The 20,076-nt window shown below is 45.2% G+C and overlaps 1 protein-coding gene across 1 annotated transcript in view; it reads left to right on the plus strand.

Annotated features, from left to right (window-relative positions):
* The window catches only part of Nipsnap2 (nipsnap homolog 2), a gene marked incomplete at its 3' end in the record, with an annotated part of 30,363 nt that overhangs the window by 389 nt on the left and 9,898 nt on the right, over positions 1–20,076 (plus strand). Inside the window, exons 2-8 of the mRNA XM_004630550.2 lie at positions 20–155; positions 7,946–8,085; positions 8,168–8,213; positions 12,191–12,285; positions 12,601–12,671; positions 13,969–14,109; positions 15,352–15,383. Coding sequence (XP_004630607.2) covers positions 20–155; positions 7,946–8,085; positions 8,168–8,213; positions 12,191–12,285; positions 12,601–12,671; positions 13,969–14,109; positions 15,352–15,383 — 661 coding nt within the window. The remainder of the gene's footprint in view (positions 1–19; positions 156–7,945; positions 8,086–8,167; positions 8,214–12,190; positions 12,286–12,600; positions 12,672–13,968; positions 14,110–15,351; positions 15,384–20,076) is intronic.

The following is a 20,076-nucleotide window of genomic DNA, read 5'->3' on the forward strand; positions in this document are numbered from 1 at the left end:
GCGCGCCTTCCGCTGTCAGGGCGGCGGGGTCGCGACCGGGGAAGCCTGGCGGGTCGGAGTCCCCGGCGCCCGGCCGTCAAGGTCACGGCGCCGCCTCGCGGGGACGCGCCCGGGCCGCCGGCTGTGGGACTCGTGCCCGCGCCTCTGGGAGTGCTGTGAAGACCCAAAATAACGCGCCCTTGGGTTCCCTGGGCTCCTCCGCCGAGGGAGACGGGGGTGGGGTGGGGGTGGGGAGGCGGGGAGGGCGACTCGCACCACCGTCGGTCTCCGACGTTAAAGCAGACGGCTGTTAAAAGCACTGAGTCCCCGGCGCTCAGGAGACGTGGGCTTGAGTTTAAACTTTTCTTCTAAGCTCGTTGGAGTAGAGAGGTTCGGTTGGCTGAATTCATCACGTTGACGTTGCCACATTGAGTAAACACAGCCCATCTTCATTTACCCTTAGGTCTGTTTTGCCTTTTTCTTCTGACCAGTGTAAATGCTGCCTTTCTGGGAATGGTGGTGCATTAATGAGCCCCTAAAAATTTACAATAGTTGACGCTCTAAAAGATAAAAGAGCAAAAGAACTGTTAAGGTCTCGGTGGAGATTGGGGCATCTGAGGATTGAACCCGGTATTAAATTCTTACTGTGGACCAGAGAACTTAATGTAGTACGGTGTATTGTATTTAATCCTGGGCGGGTTTTGTTTTTTTTTTTTCTTTATTTTGTTGGCAATGCTGAGGGTTGAACCCGGGCCCTGGGCATGACATACATCCCAACCCCTTTTTTATTTATTTTGAGATAGGGTCTCCCTAAGTTGCTGAGTTGCCCCGACTAGTCTTTTAAATTTGTGAGAACTTGCTGTCCACCTGCCTCAGCTCCTTAGAATGCTGGGATAACAGAGCCACCATGTCCCACAGTAGTAGCAGTCTTACGAAGTAGGATGTACATAGCAGAAAGGAGGAGATGGAACCAAATAGTGTTGCTATTGAACTCCTTTTTCTGAACTCTGTTCTTTGATGCCCTTCTCAGGCTCCAGTGCTTTTCCGTTATTTCTTGCTGGCCTCCTATCAGCCTTACTGCAGGTGTTGTCTAGGACTCACTCAACTAGTGAATTCTCCAGTTCTACCCAATATTGAATGTGTAATATATACTTGAAGCCCTGTGGACCAAACTTAAGAGCCACAGTCATTATTCCCAGGAAGTTGTGACAGAGATAAAATGCACATAAACCTAACAGATCAGGTATGTGGGAACTCTCCATGACCTTATGTAAGGCCTCTCCAAGAAAGTGACATTAAGGTGAGACCTCAAGGGTGTATGACCACACCTTGAGTGGGAGGGAGCCAGGCATCGGAGCAAGCTGGGAAGTCTAAGAGCCTGGAATATAGGTGGAAAGGGAAGTCTGCTATGGAAGAGGGGATAAGAAACGTGGATCCCAACCTTGCCAATGGTCATAGCTCAGATTTTTATTTTGAGAATGATGGAAGATATTTAACATAATCTGTGGTGGACATGATGTGATTGTGTGTGTGTGTGTGTGTGTGTGTGTGTGTGTGTTTAATCTTTGGAGAGGGAGAGAATCATGGGTAATGGCCAAGTAAGTGGGTGTTGGTACAACCAAGAGTTGTTTGTCCCTTAACTATATAAGCGTCCACCATATGGCAGCCATTGTTGGCTGTGGGAAACAGCAGTGAATGTCACTTTCCTTGTCCCTGAGACACAATACCTGGCACCCACAACATAGAGGAGGAAAGGTTTATTTTGGCTCAGTTACAGCAGTCCCAGCTTTGCGTGGTCAGCTGGCTCTGGGCAGAGGTGGCTCAGAGGAAGGACCTGGGCAGAGGACAGCTGTCCCTATGATGGCAGCTGGGACCCAGAGAGGGAGGTGCACCCTGCCACATCACCCCTCAGACCACTTCCTGACCGGAAGTCAGCACAGCCTCACCCCCATAATTCAGTCATCTTCTAAAAGTCCCACCTAGGAGTGTGAGGCCTTTGGGGACATTCTTGATCCAAACAGTAACAGTGAAAAAAGGTACACGGTGCTATCTGGTGGCTTGCAAATGCAGTAATTCAGTGAGGAGGAGGAGGAGAGGGATCCAGAGCAGTTTAGAACCTTGTAAAGTTTGAGATGGCTGCATGATGTTTATGTGAATGAGCAAAATAGGTGGTTAGCTGTAGCTATGCAAAGAAAATATCTGGGCTGCAGGCAGCATGTGGGAGGTATCAGCATATAGATAGAGCTTCTGCTACTAATGAGAGGTACATAGGTTTCCTTACACTGTTTTTTAAAACATTTGGAGTTGGGCTGGGCATGGTGGCACACACCTGTGTTCCCAGCACTGAGGAGCCTGAGGCAGGAGGATTGTTATGAGTTTGAGACCAGCCTGGGCTACAGAGTGAGCTCAAGGCCAGCTGAACTGCATAGAAAGACCCTGTCAGGAAAAAAAAGAAAAAAAGACTAAAATAAAATAAAACATTCAGAGTGGATGAGATCATTGGAGGAGAGAGTGTAGAAAGAGAAGAGGCTGAGAAATGAGCCTGAGATGGGCCAACATTCACAGGGCAGACAGAAGAGAGGGACTCATCAAGGTCAACCAGGAAAAGCCAGCAAGGTCACTATTAAATGACAGCTGCCCGCCAGGGTATTTCTAGAAAAGCGTTACCTATGCCAGTACTGCTTAAAGATTAAGTGTAAGATGACAGAAGAAAACTGGATCAGCCCACAGTGGTGGTCTCGGGACCCCACAAAGTGCTCCTTGTCTCCACGTAGTTGTAGGGCTTCTCCAGGTTGCCTTGGACTCCACAGCCTCCAGCACAGCTGCCACCTTGTGTCGCTCATGAGGTCAGAGCCATACTTCTGTGCCTCCACCAACAAACTGACTTCTTGGAAGGCAAGCTTGGTTTACTCCTCTTTGTGTCTTCAGCTTGGCCTAGTGCCGGGCTCATGCTGGGCGGAGTCAGTAAATACGTGAGGATCAGATGCATGTGGCCAGCGCTGCTACTGCAGCCCCACGCTGATGTGTTCTTCAGTTTGCTCTGTGTAAACCCTCGCACCGTGCACCGCCCCGATCGGGACCAGATTCTCTCCTACCCAAGGAGTGGATTCTTTGCCTGCTTCTCTACTGCCGTCCTCCTTACCCTGGCCCTCTGTTGATGTATCCACTGAGTGTCAGATGTCCCCTTTGTACTGGTGCTGGGTGCCCTAACACAGGGGAGCCCAGGAGCCATGCATCCTGCCCGTATTGCTGCTGCATCTGCCACACCACTGCCAGGCTGCCAACTACACTTTTCTAAAAACTTGCTGGCATCACACTTTGTGCAGGAGGAGGTGGAGCTGCTAGGCATGGTGCACTAGAGCCTGGCTGCCCTGCCTGCTCTGCCACCCATCGTGGCTTGCCCATCATCCTCTCCCTGTTCTTCTGCCTTGCAGAGCCCTTTGTGGCCCAGAGGCTCCAGGTTCTGTATTTCTGCTGCTGTGGCTGCCTCCAGGGCCTGAACCGATTAATGTTTCCCTTTCATGGTCATTTTGCCTTGGGGAAGGAGCCAGATGTTACAAGGTGCCAGATCTAGTGAATGAGATGGATGGGGACACAGTGTCACATTTTGATGATCCTGCTATTCCATTGGATGGCTTTCAGCAGCATTCACCACACCTCAGAAAAATACTGAAGACTTCCAGAATTGCTTCGAAAGTGAGATGGATGTGTTTGAAAGGAGAGCAACTATTTGGGGGGGGGGGGGGGATAAATGGCAGTGTGTCTTACTGTAATGCATTTTTATTTAAACATTGGCCTGGGTACATGTGCCCCTTGACTGGATTTGTTACCTGCCTTACTTGTCCTCCGGCGCACGCTAGGAAGGTCTCCACTGGAGTCTCACCCCAGATGCTTTTGCAAGCCAGCAGTCCATTCCCCTGCGCTCTTGCACCGTGTTTCTACGTCTGCAGTTCCTGTGATCTCCGGGTGGGTACTGAGGGGTTCCCCAAGGCTGAACAAGCTTGGCATCTGACCCGGTTATGGCCCACAGAGCCAGCCCGTACTGCTCATTCTGTTGGAAGTCTAGTGGTGTAGGATGTGCGTCTCTGCCCTCGCTGATGCACCCCCTGCACTCCTGACCTTGATAATTGTCAAAGTCAGTAAGGACCCAGGCCCTGCCAGACCTTATCACTGGCAGCTGTTGGCAGAGCCGCTCCTGTGGAGTCCGCAGAACCCGCCTGCGATTCGGGTTAGATCACTAAATGCACCAAGCACTTGGAGCAGCTTTAGCCACCTGACGCTCAGAAGAATGCAGCTTGCCACCGGTCAGTTGAGGGTAACAGACTGTCACCTTCTTTTACATATGCCATGAGGGACTGTATATTTTAGTCCTATCCACTTCATAAGAAAATTGGTACTGGTATTATACTGATTCTAATTTATTATTTTGCTTATTTAATATGAGTTTGCTGCTTTTTAATCTTTGAAGGATTTGAAAATGCTTTGTTTCTTGATCACTACAAGAAACATTAGTAATTTGATATTGGCATTTTGGTTTGTATATTCGTAAGTTCACACCACTCAAATCTTTATCTGGGTCTCTTAACTATTTGAGATAATATCTTATGAATTATCTTTGGTTTGTTAGTTTTTATGGTACTAAAAATGGAACCAAAGGCCTTGCACATGCTATACAAATGCTGTGCTCTGAGTTATATCCTCTCCCCTTTTTAAATGTTTTTACCTTGAGACAGGGTCTCCCTGAGCTAACACGGTTGGCCTCAAATTTGTGAACACCCCGCCCTGGTAGCTGGGATTACAGAGTGTGTGTCACCATACCTGCTCTCTAGAAATTGTTTTTTAAATTAAAATAACATCAAAGCCAGTTATGGTGGTGCATGCCTATAATCCCAGCAATGGGGATCTGAGATAGGAGGAGCACCATGAGTTTGAGGGCAGCCCAGGCTACATAGTAAGTTCGAAACCAGCCTGACCTACATAGCCATACACTGTCTCGAAGTTTAAACATAGCTAGACACTGTCTCCAAAAAAAAAAAAAAAATGAATAAAATAACTTTTTAAAAATGTATTTGATACAGGGTCTCACTGAGACAGCGATTGAGACTGGGCGTGGTGATGCACACCTGTAATCCCAGCTCTTAGAAGGCTGAACACAGGAGAATCACTATGAGTGCGATCTATGTAGTGAGACCCTGTAGACCCTGTACTAAAATACAAAAAAAAAAAAAAAAATTCTTATAAGGAAGTTTTGTTTTGTTTTGTTTTGTTTTGGTAGTACCAGGGATTGAGCTCAGGACCTTATGCTTGCCAGGCAGGTACTTATGCAGGAAGAAATTGCAATGTTTGTTCAATAAATTAGTTACTATTTTAAGGGCGGGGGAGGAAGTTGCCAATGTGAGATTTAAAGCACTGTTATTTCCAGAATACCATAGTTGAACAGGAATAGGGATTTATATTTTGTAGTTGAGATCTAAATATTCATCTCATGATGCAATGGGAACTTGCCCTAATGAGTTCTTCTTGTCCCTGTTTAAATTGCTGGTCCTCCTCCAGAGTTACTCTGAGGTCGCTCTCTCTTCCTCCTATATTTGTCTGCTAATGGCAGGTCCTTAAGTTAGTCTGCTGTACAGATTATAATGAGTCTTGAAAATCCTTCACTGTTTCTATAGAGATCCCCAGGAATGGGTTTACGCTGGCCTGCTGGCATCCCAACGTTGCAGCCCTGGCTGAGGGTGTCATGGGCATTTGGAACCCCAGCATGTTACCTAGGAAAGCTCAGGAAAGGGGCCAAAGATAGCTGAAGTGACTGTAGCCAGAGATGGTGGTTGGGGATTATAGAAGGGATAGGGAGCAAGAAAGGGCATGAATTCAGAAGGCTCCATCCTGTGTGATAGGACAGTCAAGGAGGGCAGAACTAAAGGGACAGAGAACAGCTGTCGTCGCCATGGTGGGGACGAGGACCGATTACAAAAAGGAATTTTGGAAATTGAAGGAATTGTATCTTTTCATAGTGATGAGTATATGATTTTCTGCATTTGTCAAAACATAGGACTGCAAAAAAAAAAAGTATGGTTTACTGTATATAAGTTTAAACAAAAGGAAGACACAAGGAAGCAGGTTGTTATTTGATCATGATTATGGAAGCTTAGAAAGAAAGTCTTGACCAGGTTTGAATTTCTTCAGTATTGTTTTCAGTAGTTACTTACAGAAAGATTTTGAAACATACACTTTTTAGGTATTTTAACCTAATCTTTACTTATAAAAATAATATCGAGGGCTGGTGAGATGGCTCAGTGGTCTAAAGTACCTACTTAGAACAAGCTTAGCAAAGCACAGGGACCACGGTTCAATCCCCAGCACCACATGCCAGCCAGCCCCGCCCCCTGGTGGGCTGAGCTGGCCACACACACATAAATAAATAAAATTTAAAAAAAAAAATTTAAATAAAAATAATATCGAATTATTTCACATAATGCATCAATACATTAAAAAGAAAAAAATCTTGACTCCTGCTCGAGGCCCTGTCATAGTCCCCAGGCACAGTCACCACTTACAGTTTGCTTTGTGTGAATGTGTGGCACTCTCCTACGCCTGCGCTTCCCAAGGAATTTATCTCAAAGATATCAACATGTCGGCGCATGCAGAGCTATAGCATTCTTTTTAATGATTGCATGCCTTCCGCTCTGGGCATTCCCTAATTTATTTAGCCAGCCTGTGTTAGTGGATATCCAAATTGCCTGAATTAGGAAAACCTGAAAACAAGACAATAAAGAATGTTCTTGTGCCTTCAGCTCTGTGCACTTATCTAAATATAACTGCCTGCAGGATATAACCGCCAGAGTAGTTACTGGGCCAAATGTCAGTTTCGATTTTGACATGAATAGTATCACACTACCCTCCAGATTGCACAGGCTTGTAGTCTCACTAGCACACGTGTGCATGGCAGTTGAACACGCACTTAAAGATCCATGGGTAAAGTATAGATTGTGGTGTGAGCCCAGTTTATTCTTGGGCAGGCGATGGGGATCCCATCCAAGACCTCCCACATGCTGGGCAAGTGCTTCACCGCTGGCATATGTCCCAGCACTACCCCCACGCTCACAGGGCTGTGCTATACAGTACAGAATGCAGTGTGGGTTATTCTTGAACTTGCTTATGTAGCCAGTCTGACCTCAAACTCACAGTGGTCTTCCTGCCTCAGCCTCCCATGCCAAGGTTTTTTTTTTTTCTGTGCCTCTATTTTAATTTTTAAGTGTATGATTTACTGACTCTAGCTGCAGTTACAGTGTTACACAACCATTACCACTGTTTCCAAGTCCTTTTTTTTTTAAATCATGGAAAAATGGACCTAACAACTGGATGTGGTGGCACATGCCTGTAATCTCAGCACTGGGGAGACTGAGGCAGGAGGATCTCAGCAAGTTTGAGGCCAGCTTCTGTTACATAATAAATTCAAGGCCAATGGGAATTATATAGCAAGACCCTATCTCCAAAAATGGTACATAATACAATTTCATGCTTTTGATCATTTCTCAGTGTACAGTTCAGTGACATTAAGTATATTCATATCATTGAACAGCCATCACCACCATCCCTGTTCAGTAGTTTTTCCTCTTCCAAACTGAAACTATCCACTGAGCAGCAGCCTGCCCACCCCAGTTGTTTGTCTCCTGTCTTCCATTCCCAGCAGCCAGCACCCCACGGTCTGTTCTGTGCTTTGCACATAGAGATGTCCAAATCAGCGCAGATTGCCACGAGAAACATGAGAGCGCCTCGCAACATCCCAGGGGGCTGCATGCTTTGCTCTGCTCCTGAGGTTTAGGGAGTGGGCTGTGCTGTCAGAAAGCTGGCGTGCGGTGGGGCCCATTCCTGTTCTGAAAGCAGTGAGCCCTGTGTCGCCACCTAGAGACACTGAGGTCTCTGCACTTCTGATGAGACTCACGTTACTGGATTTGCTCTTCCATAGGAGCCTGACATCTTCCAGTAGCAGACCTCGAGAAGACAGCTGGTTAAAATCCTTGTTTGTCAGGAAAGTTGACCCAAGAAAAGACGCTCACTCCAATCTCCTAGCCAAAAAGGAAACGAGCAGTCTGTACAAGTTACAGTGTGAGTAATAAGTTCACTACCTTCCTGGTTGACTTCTGTTTGTTTGTTCATAAGTTTATTGTCAAATTTTCTTTTGTTTCAGTTCACAATGTTAAACCGGAATGCCTAGAAGAATACAACAAAATTTGGTGTGTATGCCAGCTTATCTTTTCCTTGGGGAATCAGTGACTTAAACTTTTTTGTTTTTAAATCGCACTTGATAGCAAGAACTCAAGATATTTTATCTCCTTCAGGCTGAGTCTCTGTGTGGGATTGTGAGTGCTGTTTTTAGTTTAAGCACTCACACAGCTAAATCACCCAGTCTGTCAACTCTTGGGCTGTCTCTGGTCTGTCAGGGTTGGAAAGAACTATGCAAAGCGCCGTAACCCATCTACTCACGCAGTGCTTGAGTCTTTGCTGCAGACCTGTCCGCCTGTGCTTACACAGGTCCCGGCACTGAACAGTTAAGAGTATTGGGAATTAGGATTCATATTCCTGTAACTTCCTTTGTTTCTGTCTCCCTCCTAAGTAAAACACAGAAGTCTGGTTCGTATTTGGATGTAGCTGTCTTTTCTTGCTAAGTCTTCCCTTCTCTAGAATCCTGGTCCCTTGAGGCAGTTGTCATATGATATGAGAGACTTTCTGGTAAAATACATAATTTAAGACTAAAAGAATTTAACCCATCAAGTCTTTTTTTTGGGGGGGGGGTGCTCACTGTGCAGTTCAGGCTGGCCTTGAACTTACTTTGTAGCCCTGGCTGTTCTCGAATTTACAACAGTCCTCCTGCCTCAGCCTCCCAAGTGCTGGGATTACAGGTGTGCTACCCATTGGTTCTTTTTTCTTTTCTTTTTCTTTTTTTTGGGGGGGTGGGGTGGGGCGGAACCAGGGATTGAACTCAGACCCTTGTGCTTGCCAGGCAAGTGCTTATTCTACTGAGCCATCTCCCTGGCCCCAACCCATTGGTTCTTGATTGAATTGGCAAAGTAGTATTTTAATGATCAGCTGCAAGCAAATATACTGAAATTATTGTTTAATCTTTACTGTATTTTCATGAGGAAGTAAATGATTCTGTCTGTAGAGTTAGCAAAATTTCATAAGCTAAAATCTGTTGCAATTTTATTTTTCATTGTTGAGGGTGTTTTGTAATATTTGACTAGAAATTCTCATCCTGGCATATTTTACTTTATTTAAAAATGACCTAAAATAAGCCAAGCATGGTGGTGCACACCTATAATCCCAACACATGGGAGGCTGAGGCAGGAGGATCACTTTGACTTCAAGGCTAGCTTGGGCTACTTTATCAAGATCCTGTCTCTAAATAAATATATAAATAAATAAACCTAGAACAAAATAGATACTTCTTAGTCTTTTCTCAGGGAATGAAAGTTTTCCCTGTGTTAATGTTTCCCTGGATTATTTTTTTCTTTGTCTTGTTTTTATCATTGCATCTCCTGTCTCCTATTTCATACTTATTTGGGGATGCTCTGCTCTCACTGTGACCTCAGCCTGTCGAATCACCCTGCTCTGTGCACATCCCCATCTGTGTGTGCTGCTTCACGCTTTCCTGTGTTCTTCATGACTAGCTGGCTGCTGAGCGCTGGACAGTCTCCTCTGACACGTGTGTTGTTTGGATTCTCTTTGCTCCTTTCCCTGTCTCCTTCTCCAGTCCAGGCAAGCCCCACCTGCAGTTTCTGGCCCCTTTCCTTGAGCTTGAACCTGTAAGCCCACCCTGTTCTAGAAAGTGTTACCCAAAAGCCTGTCAGGTTGGCTTGCTCCCTATCAGGTTTTCTCTTTTTTCTGAAACTTTCAGCAGCTCTGTTTCCAGAACATAAAGACTGAACTCCTCTTGGTTTTTAGGGACCCCTATAATGAGATTCTGCCCAGCCGTCAAGTTCTGGGTACAAGTACTGCCTGCCTTACAGCCTCCCTTCAGGTAAGGCCAGGGCTGGGAGGAGCAGTTGTGGGGCCCCCAGTACAGAGGATTGGCTGGGACTGACCCCAGCTCTACACATGACTTTGGTATTGATGTCAAACCAGGACCCCACTTATGGGCCCCAGTGCTTTTGTGAGCCACACCATGGCCGTTTATACCGATGTTGTCTGCATTTGCTGTAATTCAGAGCTTTTTACTTCCTGCTCATGTCATGTGGCAAAAAAAAACCATTTTCATCTTCCTAACGTAATCCATCTTTCCCCACCCCTGATTTTCATCAGTCCTCATTACTTCTGAACTCTCCTGGGTTATGCAGAGGGGATGCCTTTAATATGGGACCCTAATTTTTTTTTTTTGTTTGTTTGTTTTTTTTTTTTTTGTTCCTCGAATGCCTTCAGGGCACTTTTGGCCAGCTGGAGAGGTGTGAGGTTCGAACTCCAGCAACCTGAGGCTGACAGCTTTGTGGAAGCAGCCACTTAAAGGCCTGAGCTAGGGCCAGGCCCCCTGGGACCCTAATTTTAAAAGTAAACACTACCCTTCAAAAGAAGACACGGTCATATAAAGTATGGTTTTCAATTGGACCTAGGCTGTTCACAGCGTAGCTCTGTCACCTCTTCATATGCACCTGGTCATAGTATCCCAGCATGTGGTGGTGGCCACCAGTCTGAGATGAGGCATTGCCTGCAATCATTTGAGCAGGTTTCATTTCTGACCTTTGTAACTGTGTTTGAATCCATTGTTGAATAGATGCCTGGTTTTATCGCAGTTTTCTTTTCCAAAATTACATAGGTCTGAGGTTTCCTCCTGATACAAAGCATCATGCCTCATCCCTGTCTTTGAATGTTAGAATCTAGATCACCAGTAAGCGTCCCTGGAACTGAGCGCTGATGCAGCCCCTCCGTCACACAGCTGCACTGTCCTGCCTCTGCCCCCTGCAGCCAAGGGAAATGACGTGTGTTCAGGCACTGCGTAGGTCTCTGGAATCACTCAGCCACCTGAATCGCGTAGAACCTGGAACCTAGCTTTTCCTTCCACATTGCCCGAGTCCCGTTGACACCCTTGGGACTCAGAGGTTGGGGTGCTCCCACGCTCTGTGCTATTCTGGCCCTGTCTTCTCCCTCCCTAAGGCCTCACTGTCCTCTGTTTCTGTTGCTTCAGCCTGCTGCTGCCCCGTCTTTTGGCTGCCTCTGTCTTCAGCTTTATTCTCCCCTTCTTACTTCACCCATGCTCTTTTCTACCATTCCTGTGTCTCTTACTCTTTTTACCTTTAGAATCAGCAGAACTTAGATTTCATAAATATCACATTCCTAAGTAATTATCCTTCCTTTTTAAATAACTTTTTTTTTAAGTTTTTTTTTTTTAAGTTTTTTTTTTTAATTTATTTGAGAGAGAGAGAGAGAGAGAGAGAGAGAGAGAGAGAGAGAGAGAGAGGTGTGTGTGTGTGTGTGTGTGTGTGTGTGGCCAGCTCAGCCCACCAGGGGGCGCGGCTGGCTGGCATGTGGTGCTGGGGGATTGAACCGCGGTCCCTGATGCTTTGCTAAGCTTGTTCTAAGTAGGTGCTTTAGACCACTGAGCCATCTCACCAGCCCTTTTTTTAAGTTTTTAAAAATTGTATTTGGTTGTGCAGGGTCTGACAATGCTGCTCAGACTCATGGTGATCCTTCTGTTTTCAGCCTCCCCAGCCCTGGGATTACAGGCGTAGGCCCCTATGTCTGGACTCTGTGGCCAGCTCAGCCCGTGCTAGGGGCGGGGCCAGCTCAGGATGTGGTGCCAGGGATTGAACCCTGGCCCCTGCGCTTGCCTAAGCTTGCCTAAGCAGGTGCTTTAGTCCACTGAGCTATCTCACTGATCCCATTTTTCAGAAAAACTTTAATTTTTTTCCCCCTGAAATGGAAATCCTAGACCCACAGCTCCTGCAATCTTGAGACCTTTAGCTCTTTTTTCATCGTGTTTATACTTGAGTTGCTTACAACTTTTCTAGATGGCTGAGGTTAAAACCAAAGTTTTTGGTAAGTAAAGCATTACAGTGAAACTCAGCCCAAAGCGTAGTCCTGCCCGTTGTTCACCCATAAATGCGTTCTGAGGTGAGTGGCCACAGAGTGGGTGATCCTACTCCTGGTGCCACTGTTCTGTGTTGTCTGCTCATAAGTTCCGTGAGTTGTTTAATTAGTGCTGCTGTTTCTTCTCTTTAAGTCAAGAGGTGTTACCAAAGATCCACGAAGATAAACATTACCCCTGCACCTTGGTGGGGACTTGGAACACGTGGTATGGCGAGCAGGATCAAGCTGGTAGGAAGCAGAAGTCTCTGAAACAAATGCTTCTTCCTTACTCATTAGTGATTTTTAATTAATATTTGTTTTTATAATCAAAGCTGTCCATATCTCAGCCATTTTATGGTTAAAATAGTTTCTTCAGTAATTCACTCAAAAAAAAAATCACTCCAAAGCCTACTTTTTAATTGTTTTCTGTTTGAAACCGTTCTGCGAACCTTGCAGTGTGAGCCAGGACACGGTGTGTTGCAGTTTTGTGCTGTTAGCATTGCGCCTGAAGGACACGAGTGTCACAAACCTCTAAATGTGTGCTGTCTTTTCAAATCCTTTCAGTCCACCTCTGGAGGTACGAGGGAGGCTATCCAGCCCTCATGGAGGTCATGAGTAAACTCAGAGGAAATCAGGTAATAATTTGGAAAACTTCTGTACAGTACTTGGCATAAATACAGGAGATATTAGTCAAGAATTAAGTGACTGGGCTGGTGAGATGGCTCGGTGGTCTAAAGCACCTACTTAGAACAAGCTAAGCTAAGCAAAAGCACAGGGACCACGGTTCAATCCCCAGCACCACATGCCAGCCAGCCCCGCCCCCTGGTGGGCTGAGCTGGCCACACACACACAAAATGAATTAATTAATTAATTAATTTAAAAAAAATAAAAAGAATTAAATGACTTTTCTGTCATCGATTCCTGTTAGTAAAGAGTTTTTATCTTAGAAGTATTATCATTTGGCCTCTCATGTTCTGTGTAAACATAAACTAGCCATAGTAACACTATTAAAATAACGGTTCTTGTAGAAGTCAGTTGTACTCTGAAACTGGAAAGTCAGGCTGGTCGCCAGTCAGCCTGGATTGCGTGGCACTGCACATGTCCACTGTAGGACCTGTCGGTCACAAGCTGCTTCTTTATTGTGGACTGACTTTGCTGTCCCACCTACCCACCTTTTCATGGTAGGTGCATGTTGGTAGTTTTATTTCTTGCTGTAAGGGCACACTGAGCTATATCCCCAGTGCCACCTCTTTTATTTTTGAAATAAAAGCTTGCTAAATTGCCCAAGGTGGGTTTGAACTTGGAATCCCCCTGCCTCAGCCTCTCAGAGTGCTGGGACTGGGGTGTGTGCTGTCTGCCCATTAGTAGAGGGCAGTGTAACAGCAGACAGCATTACAAAAGGAAATTTTTTGTGTATGTTCCCAGACCAATGCCTTTCGAGTTATCTGCTGTTTGTAGTCCTTGCATTACTTCCATATTTAAACTAGGGAAATAAAAAATAGAATAAACTAAATTTGGTTACCTTATTATTTAAATATTTAGGATAAATATGTAATTTGTTGTCCAGACCTGGATAATAGCCAGGCATGGTGGCACGTGCCTGTGATCCTAGCACTCAGCTGAGGCAGGAGGATTGCTGTGAGTTTGAGGCTAGCCTGGTGTAAATAGTTGAAAACCAGGCTGAATTACAGAATGAGACCCTGTCTCAGATAGCCAAAATCAACCAGCTAACCAGCCAACCAACTTGGACAGGAGAGTGAGAAGGAGGTATAAGTTAGTACACCACTTCAGCAGAGAAAAACTGGGATCAGCACAGGTGAGGGGTCATGCTAATTACTCTGTAGTCAAGTTCTGAGGGAACGTAGTTGTTACACAAGTACACTTACATAAGTGCAAGAAGATTTCATAAGCCCATTTTTTTTTCACCAAAAGGAATTTGCACATTTCCGTAAGGCAAGAAGCAACATGCTTCTCTCCAGGAAAAATCAGCTGCTTCTGGAGTTCAGTTTCTGGAATGAGCCTGTCCCCCGCTCAGGACCTAATATCTATGAACTCAGGTCTTACCAGCTCCGAGTAAGTACAGAATGTGAGTGACCTGTCGCCTCGTCCTATGACAAAGCACAGGCACCATCTCATGCCTTTTAAGAGGAAAGACCTCAAGTGTAGGACTAGGCAGAGCTCATGAGACACAGTACAGTTGAACCAGAGCAACTCGTAAATGCTGTGACATAGAGCCACTCAGATAGCTCAGTGGACTAAAGTGCCAGCTTAGGCAGAGCGCAGTGGCCTGTACCCCAGCATGCTGTGCTGACCCCTGCCCCTGAGGTGGCATTTCAGACTGGGTGTGGAAGCACACACCTATAATCCCAGCACTTGGGAAGCTGAAAATAGAAGAATCTCTTGAGTCTAATCTGTGTAGTGAGACCCTGTACCAAATACATAAACAGACAAACAAAAAAATACTGTGACAATTGAACAACAGCAGTATTAAAAGTACAGTGGTCCCTCACTTATCACAGAGGTTACATTCCAGACACACTCTTACAAACTTTTCCCACACTTTTTCCCTCTCACACATTTACTTACTTATTTGTTTTTTGGGTTTTTTTTTTGGTGGCCAGCTCAGCCCATCTGGGGTGGGGCTGGCTGGCATGTGGTACCGGGGGATCGAACTGTGGTCCCTGCGCTATGCCTAAGCTTGCCTAAGCAGGCACTTTAGACCACTGAGCTATCGCGTCAGCCCTTCCCACACTTAAAAAAAAAAAAACCACTTCTAATGTTCCTAACCATTTTCTAAACTCGTAAACCTATGTAATTTTTTTTTTTTTTTTTTCAGAACCGGGGATTAAACTCAGGCACTTGAGCTTGCCAGGCAAGCACTTATTCTACTGAGCCAGGCCCCAAACCTACATAATTTTAACATGTATACTGTATGGTGCTGCAAAATCCCACAATATAGCCAAAAATCCACGATAATTTAGATGAATATTTTTTGAACACCCGTGTAACAGTCCACGAAAGTCACGCTGCAAAATAGCAAGGGACTACTGGAATATGCCCAGTAGACTGCAGTAATCCCTTGTGTGAAGGCAAAGATGAGAGCCGACCTTTGGTGCTGCATCTAAAGGATCAACCTGCATGTGGCTTGGGGCTTCTGGGGGCTCGATAAGCACCAGTGGATATATGTTGTCTTCTTGTGTGAGGCCATAAAATGATATTCCCATCATGAGATAGGAAGGCAGCATATAATCATCTTTGTATTCTTGTTTCTATATTTTATCATAGACATAGTAATAAATCTAAATCTCTTTTCAGCCAGGAACCATGATTGAATGGGGCAATTACTGGTGAGTATATTATTGATGTTGCATTTGTAAATCTTAACAGATTACAGATTATTTTAAGGCACTGTGTTAATTTTTAAAATCTCTGAGGATAAGGCGCGACCTGACACTGGCCTGGGCCATCTTGCTGTGGCACCTGCCTGGGTCTCAAGCTCCTGGCCCGAGTGCAGTGCTTCTGGCTCCTGGGTACCTGGGACGAAGCATGCACCGCCGCCCAGCTTCATCTGCCCCTTGTTAAGGTTTTCATGCTGAAAATTTCCAGCCAGCATGGTGCTGCACGTTTGTAATCCCAGTACTGGCACTCAGGAGGATCCACGGGTTCAAGGCCAGTCCAGGATGTGTAGTGAGTTCAAGGCCAGCCTGAACGGCACAGCAAAACCCTGTCTCAAAAAGACACACACACAAAAAGAGAAGCAGTCCTGGCATGAAGATGGGCATATAGATAAAGGGAATAGAATTAAAAGATCAGAAATAAGCCTTGAGATAGTATGTAAGCACTTGTTTTTTGACAGCTGCACCAAGGGAATTCAGTGGGAAAATTAAGTAAAGGAGAAGGGGGTCGTAGCCCTTAAGTATGAGAACTAAATTATGTAACTTTTAGAGGAAGATCTTGGTGACTTTGAGTTAGGCAAAGAAGTGTTAGATTTTTTTTTTTTTTTTTTCTTTTTGGTACCTAGAATCAAACCCAGATCTTGTGCTTGTTAGGCAGGTGCTATGTCCCAGCCAGGAGATATTAAATTTAACACAAAAACAGTTCAGCTGGGCATGGTGGCTGAGGCAGGTGGATTGTTTTGAATTCATGGCCAGCCTGGGCTACAGAGTGAGCTCAAGGCCAGCCAGAACTGCATAGCAAAACCCTGTTTCAGAATGACAAAAAAAAAAAAAAAAAAAAAAGACAAACTTCACCAAAGAAAAAGAATTGCTAAATTAGAATTCATCAAAATTTAAAAACTTCTACTTTAAGAGACCTTATTTTAGTGAGATGTGGCAGCATGCACCTGTGGTCCCAGCACTCAGGAGGCTGAGGCAGGAGGATCGCCACCAGTTCAGACAGAGCCAGCATGGGCTGCATAATAGTTCAAGACCAGCCTGTACTACACAGAGACTCAAAAACAAGCAGAAAGGACATCATTTTAAAAATTAAGGGGCTAGGGAGATGGCTCAGCAGCATAAGCACCTTCCTGGCAAGTGCAAGGTCCTGAATTCAATCCTCAGTACAGAGAAAAAATGATAATAAAATAAAAATTAAGATAAATATAAACTGTAAGAAAAATGTTAGCAAGGATGTAGAGAAATTAGAACGTTTTTCACTGGGTTTGAGAATATGAAATGTTATAAACATTATGAAAACCAATCTGGAGACTCCTTAAAACAATTAAAGTAGAATGGCATTAAGATCTAGGAAGTCCACCTCAGGGTAGGTGGCACAGGAAGTCAGTGTGGGAGCTCACAGTTACTTGCACACCCATGTTCACAGTTACTCACAGTGGCCTGGAGTCGGAAGCGGTTTGTGTGACGTCAGTGGCGAGTCAGTGCCCACGGGCAAGTGGATACGGACAAAGTACACCGCGGGTCCTTATAGGAGAAGAGGTCCTGTTTAGGGAAAGAGCCAGCCCTGTCATGTGGTACATAATGGCGGAGCGCTTGAGGACATTATGTCAAGTGAAATAAGCAGTCACAGGACAGTAGTGTATGCTTCCACTCCTGGAGCTCTCTGGTCAGAGCAGTGAGAATCAAATCGGAATAGAGCTGAGCGGGTAAAGGTTTCCGGCACTGGAGATGGAGAGTGTAGTGGGAGCAGAGCTGCAGTTCTGCGAAAGTTCTGAGTATCAGTTCTGTAGCAGGGTGAATACACTTGACACCACTAATACACTGGAAATTAATTAAGATGGTAAATTTAATGACAGCTTTTTTACTGCAGTAAAAAGCAAATAAATACTGGGCCAACATGAAAGCTCAGCAGATTAAAGCCCTGATAGCTCAGTGCATTAAAGTATCTGTTAGGCAGATGCAGGAGCCGGGAGTTTGATCCCCTGGCCTGGCCTGGCCTGCAGGGAGTGGGGGGCAGGGCACGCTGAGACTGCGGGGAGGCTGTAAATAGGAGGATCACTATGAGTCAGATCTATGCAGTGAGACCCTGTACACTCTATCCTAAATACAAAAAAAATAAAAAAATTAAAAAATAAAAAAGTAAACACATTTTAAGACTTTGGGAGGGAGGTGCTGGGGATTGAACTGAGACCTCACACGTGATAGGTAGGTAGTGCTTTACCACTGAGCTACATCTGCCTAAGACGTTTTTTTTTAAATGGGCAAAGGAAGCCGGGTGTGGTGGTGCACACCCGTATTGTAGCATTTGAGAAGCTGAGGCAAGAGGATCGCTGCAAGTTCAGGGTCACCCTGGGCTACTTAGAGAGTTAAAGGCCAGGCTGAACTACAGGGAGACCTTGTCTCAAAGAGGCAAAATGAATAGGCAAAGGATTTAGATAGACATTTTGTCAGAGAAGATACCTGAATAACTAATCAGTACATGAAAAAAGTGCTATATATCTTTAGCTGTTATGGAGATACCAAATAAAACTCCAGGGAGAAATCCTTCACAGCCATGGGGTGGCTGTCACTAAGAAGAGATAGGGCACACGTGGCCATGGTAGCCTTCGTGTATTGCTTCTGGGAATGTAGGATGACAGCCACTTGGAAAACAGTCCGTCAGTTCTTCAGGTATGACCCAGCAGTTCTGTTTCTGGGAGCACACTCAGAAGAAATGAAAGCATCCGTGTGCACGCGCGCGCGTGCACACACACACACGTTCATAGATATATGTTTCCTAATGGCCCAGAACAGGAACAGCCCAAGTGCCCATGAGCAGAGAAGAACAAGCTGCTGTGTCCATACAGTGGGATGCAGCTGAGTGAAAAATGGCTGCCCGAGACATGCTGTGATGTGGATGGACTTCAGCTTGCTGTGGGAAACACGGAAGGCAAAGGATCATGTGTTGCCTGATGCTGAGTTGATAAAATGTCCTAAGGAAAGCAGCTATACATGGGCGTAGACAGTGGGTTCCTAGGGCAGGGGATCAGGGTTGTCTGCAGGTGGGCCCAAGGGATCCTGTAGCACAGTGGTGGCGATCATTGCAGGAGTCTATATTTACTAAGAGCCAGAGTTGTATACTTAAAGGGATTCATGGTTTGCAAAGTATAATCCAAGGAAAGCTGCTAAGGACATGCCACACTTAAAAGAATTTAAACCACAAATCCAAAGTTGATTCTCAGTGTAGAGATTGATTCGTGTGATAGAATTGTGGCTGGAAGAGGTGCTTTCCCGCACTCTGAGGCACCCAGGCTGCACCCTCACAGCAGCACAGGGCTCTGCAGGTCTACCGCTGCTTGGGGCCCGGTACATCTGAGACCAGGAAATGCTGAGGACTTACGAGGTGACACACTGGTGGTTATGTGAGAACTACATCAATCGCAGTTGCTCTGGTAAACCCAAATGCCTTAAACAGATTATACAGTACTCATCCACTGAAATCTTAGAAAGTGGCTTAAAGCAGATCTGTAACTGATTGCGTAGATGGATCTTGAGAACACTGTGTTAAGGAGAAAGAGTTACAAAGGAATATATAAATATGATTTCTTCTATGTAAATCTTTTTGTGCGGTATAGGAGGTTAAACCCTTCTCATAGAGCCACCTCACAAGCTCTTCTTTTATATTTTATTTTGAGGCAGAGCCTTGCTAAATAACTAACTGCTCAGCAGGACTGGAACTTGTAGTCCTCAGGCTGTCGGAGTGCTAGGCTGCAGGCGTGCACTGCCGTGCCCAGCTGTGGAAGTCTTTAAAAACACAGCAAGAGTGCTCGCTACTGCTCATGGACACTGCATGCAAGTGGAAATGTAAACACTGACGAGAGGGCTGCACAGCAGCGGCACGCTGGAGGAGGAGGGGCGGTAGGGGTGAGGACACGCAAAGGACACTTCAAGTCTGCAGTGTTCCTTTATAAGAAGAACCAAGTCAGGGGCCGGGGAGATAGCTTGGTGGAATAAGCACTTGCCTGGCAAGCTCAAGGACCTGAGTTCAATCCCCGGTTCCGCAAAAAAAAAAAAAAGAACCAAGTCAGACACAGCAAAGCATCAAGTATGAATTTTTTAAATAAGGGGTTAGAATGTTACTTCATAGTGTTAAAAATTGAAATCATCTTAGTGTGTATTTAGAAGGTAGTTGGGGGCTGGGGATATAGCTCAGCAGCATAAGCACCTGCCTGGCAAGCGCAAGGTCCTGAGTTCAATCCTGGTACTGAAAAAAAAAAAGCAAACCATTTTCAGTAAAGTTGCAAAATAAAGTAAGAAGTAAAACAGTAAATGAAAAAAAAAAAAAAAGGTAGTTGGGGCCGGGGAGATGGCTCAGTAGAATAAGTGCTTGCCTAGCAAGCACAAGGGCCTGAATTCAATCCCTAGTTCCGCCAAAAAAAAAGAAGGTAGTTGCTAAGATCTGACTCCAGTTTAGAGACCCTACTTCCTATTAAAAACTACTTTAGAAATTAAGAATAGAGGATTTTTTTTAATAAGTGAAGTGAGAAGACAATGTACTATTTAGATTATCTACAAACTAGGGAAAATAGAAAATTTACTTTTTTACATGCACATAAACATTTTCATCAGCCCTCCTGCCCAGTTGCATGTTTTCGAGGCGTTTCAG

The sequence above is a fragment of the Octodon degus genome, unplaced genomic scaffold, assembly GCF_000260255.1.
Source record: "Octodon degus isolate 3935 unplaced genomic scaffold, OctDeg1.0 scaffold00035, whole genome shotgun sequence".
In the NCBI taxonomy this organism is placed as follows: domain Eukaryota; kingdom Metazoa; phylum Chordata; class Mammalia; order Rodentia; family Octodontidae; genus Octodon; species Octodon degus.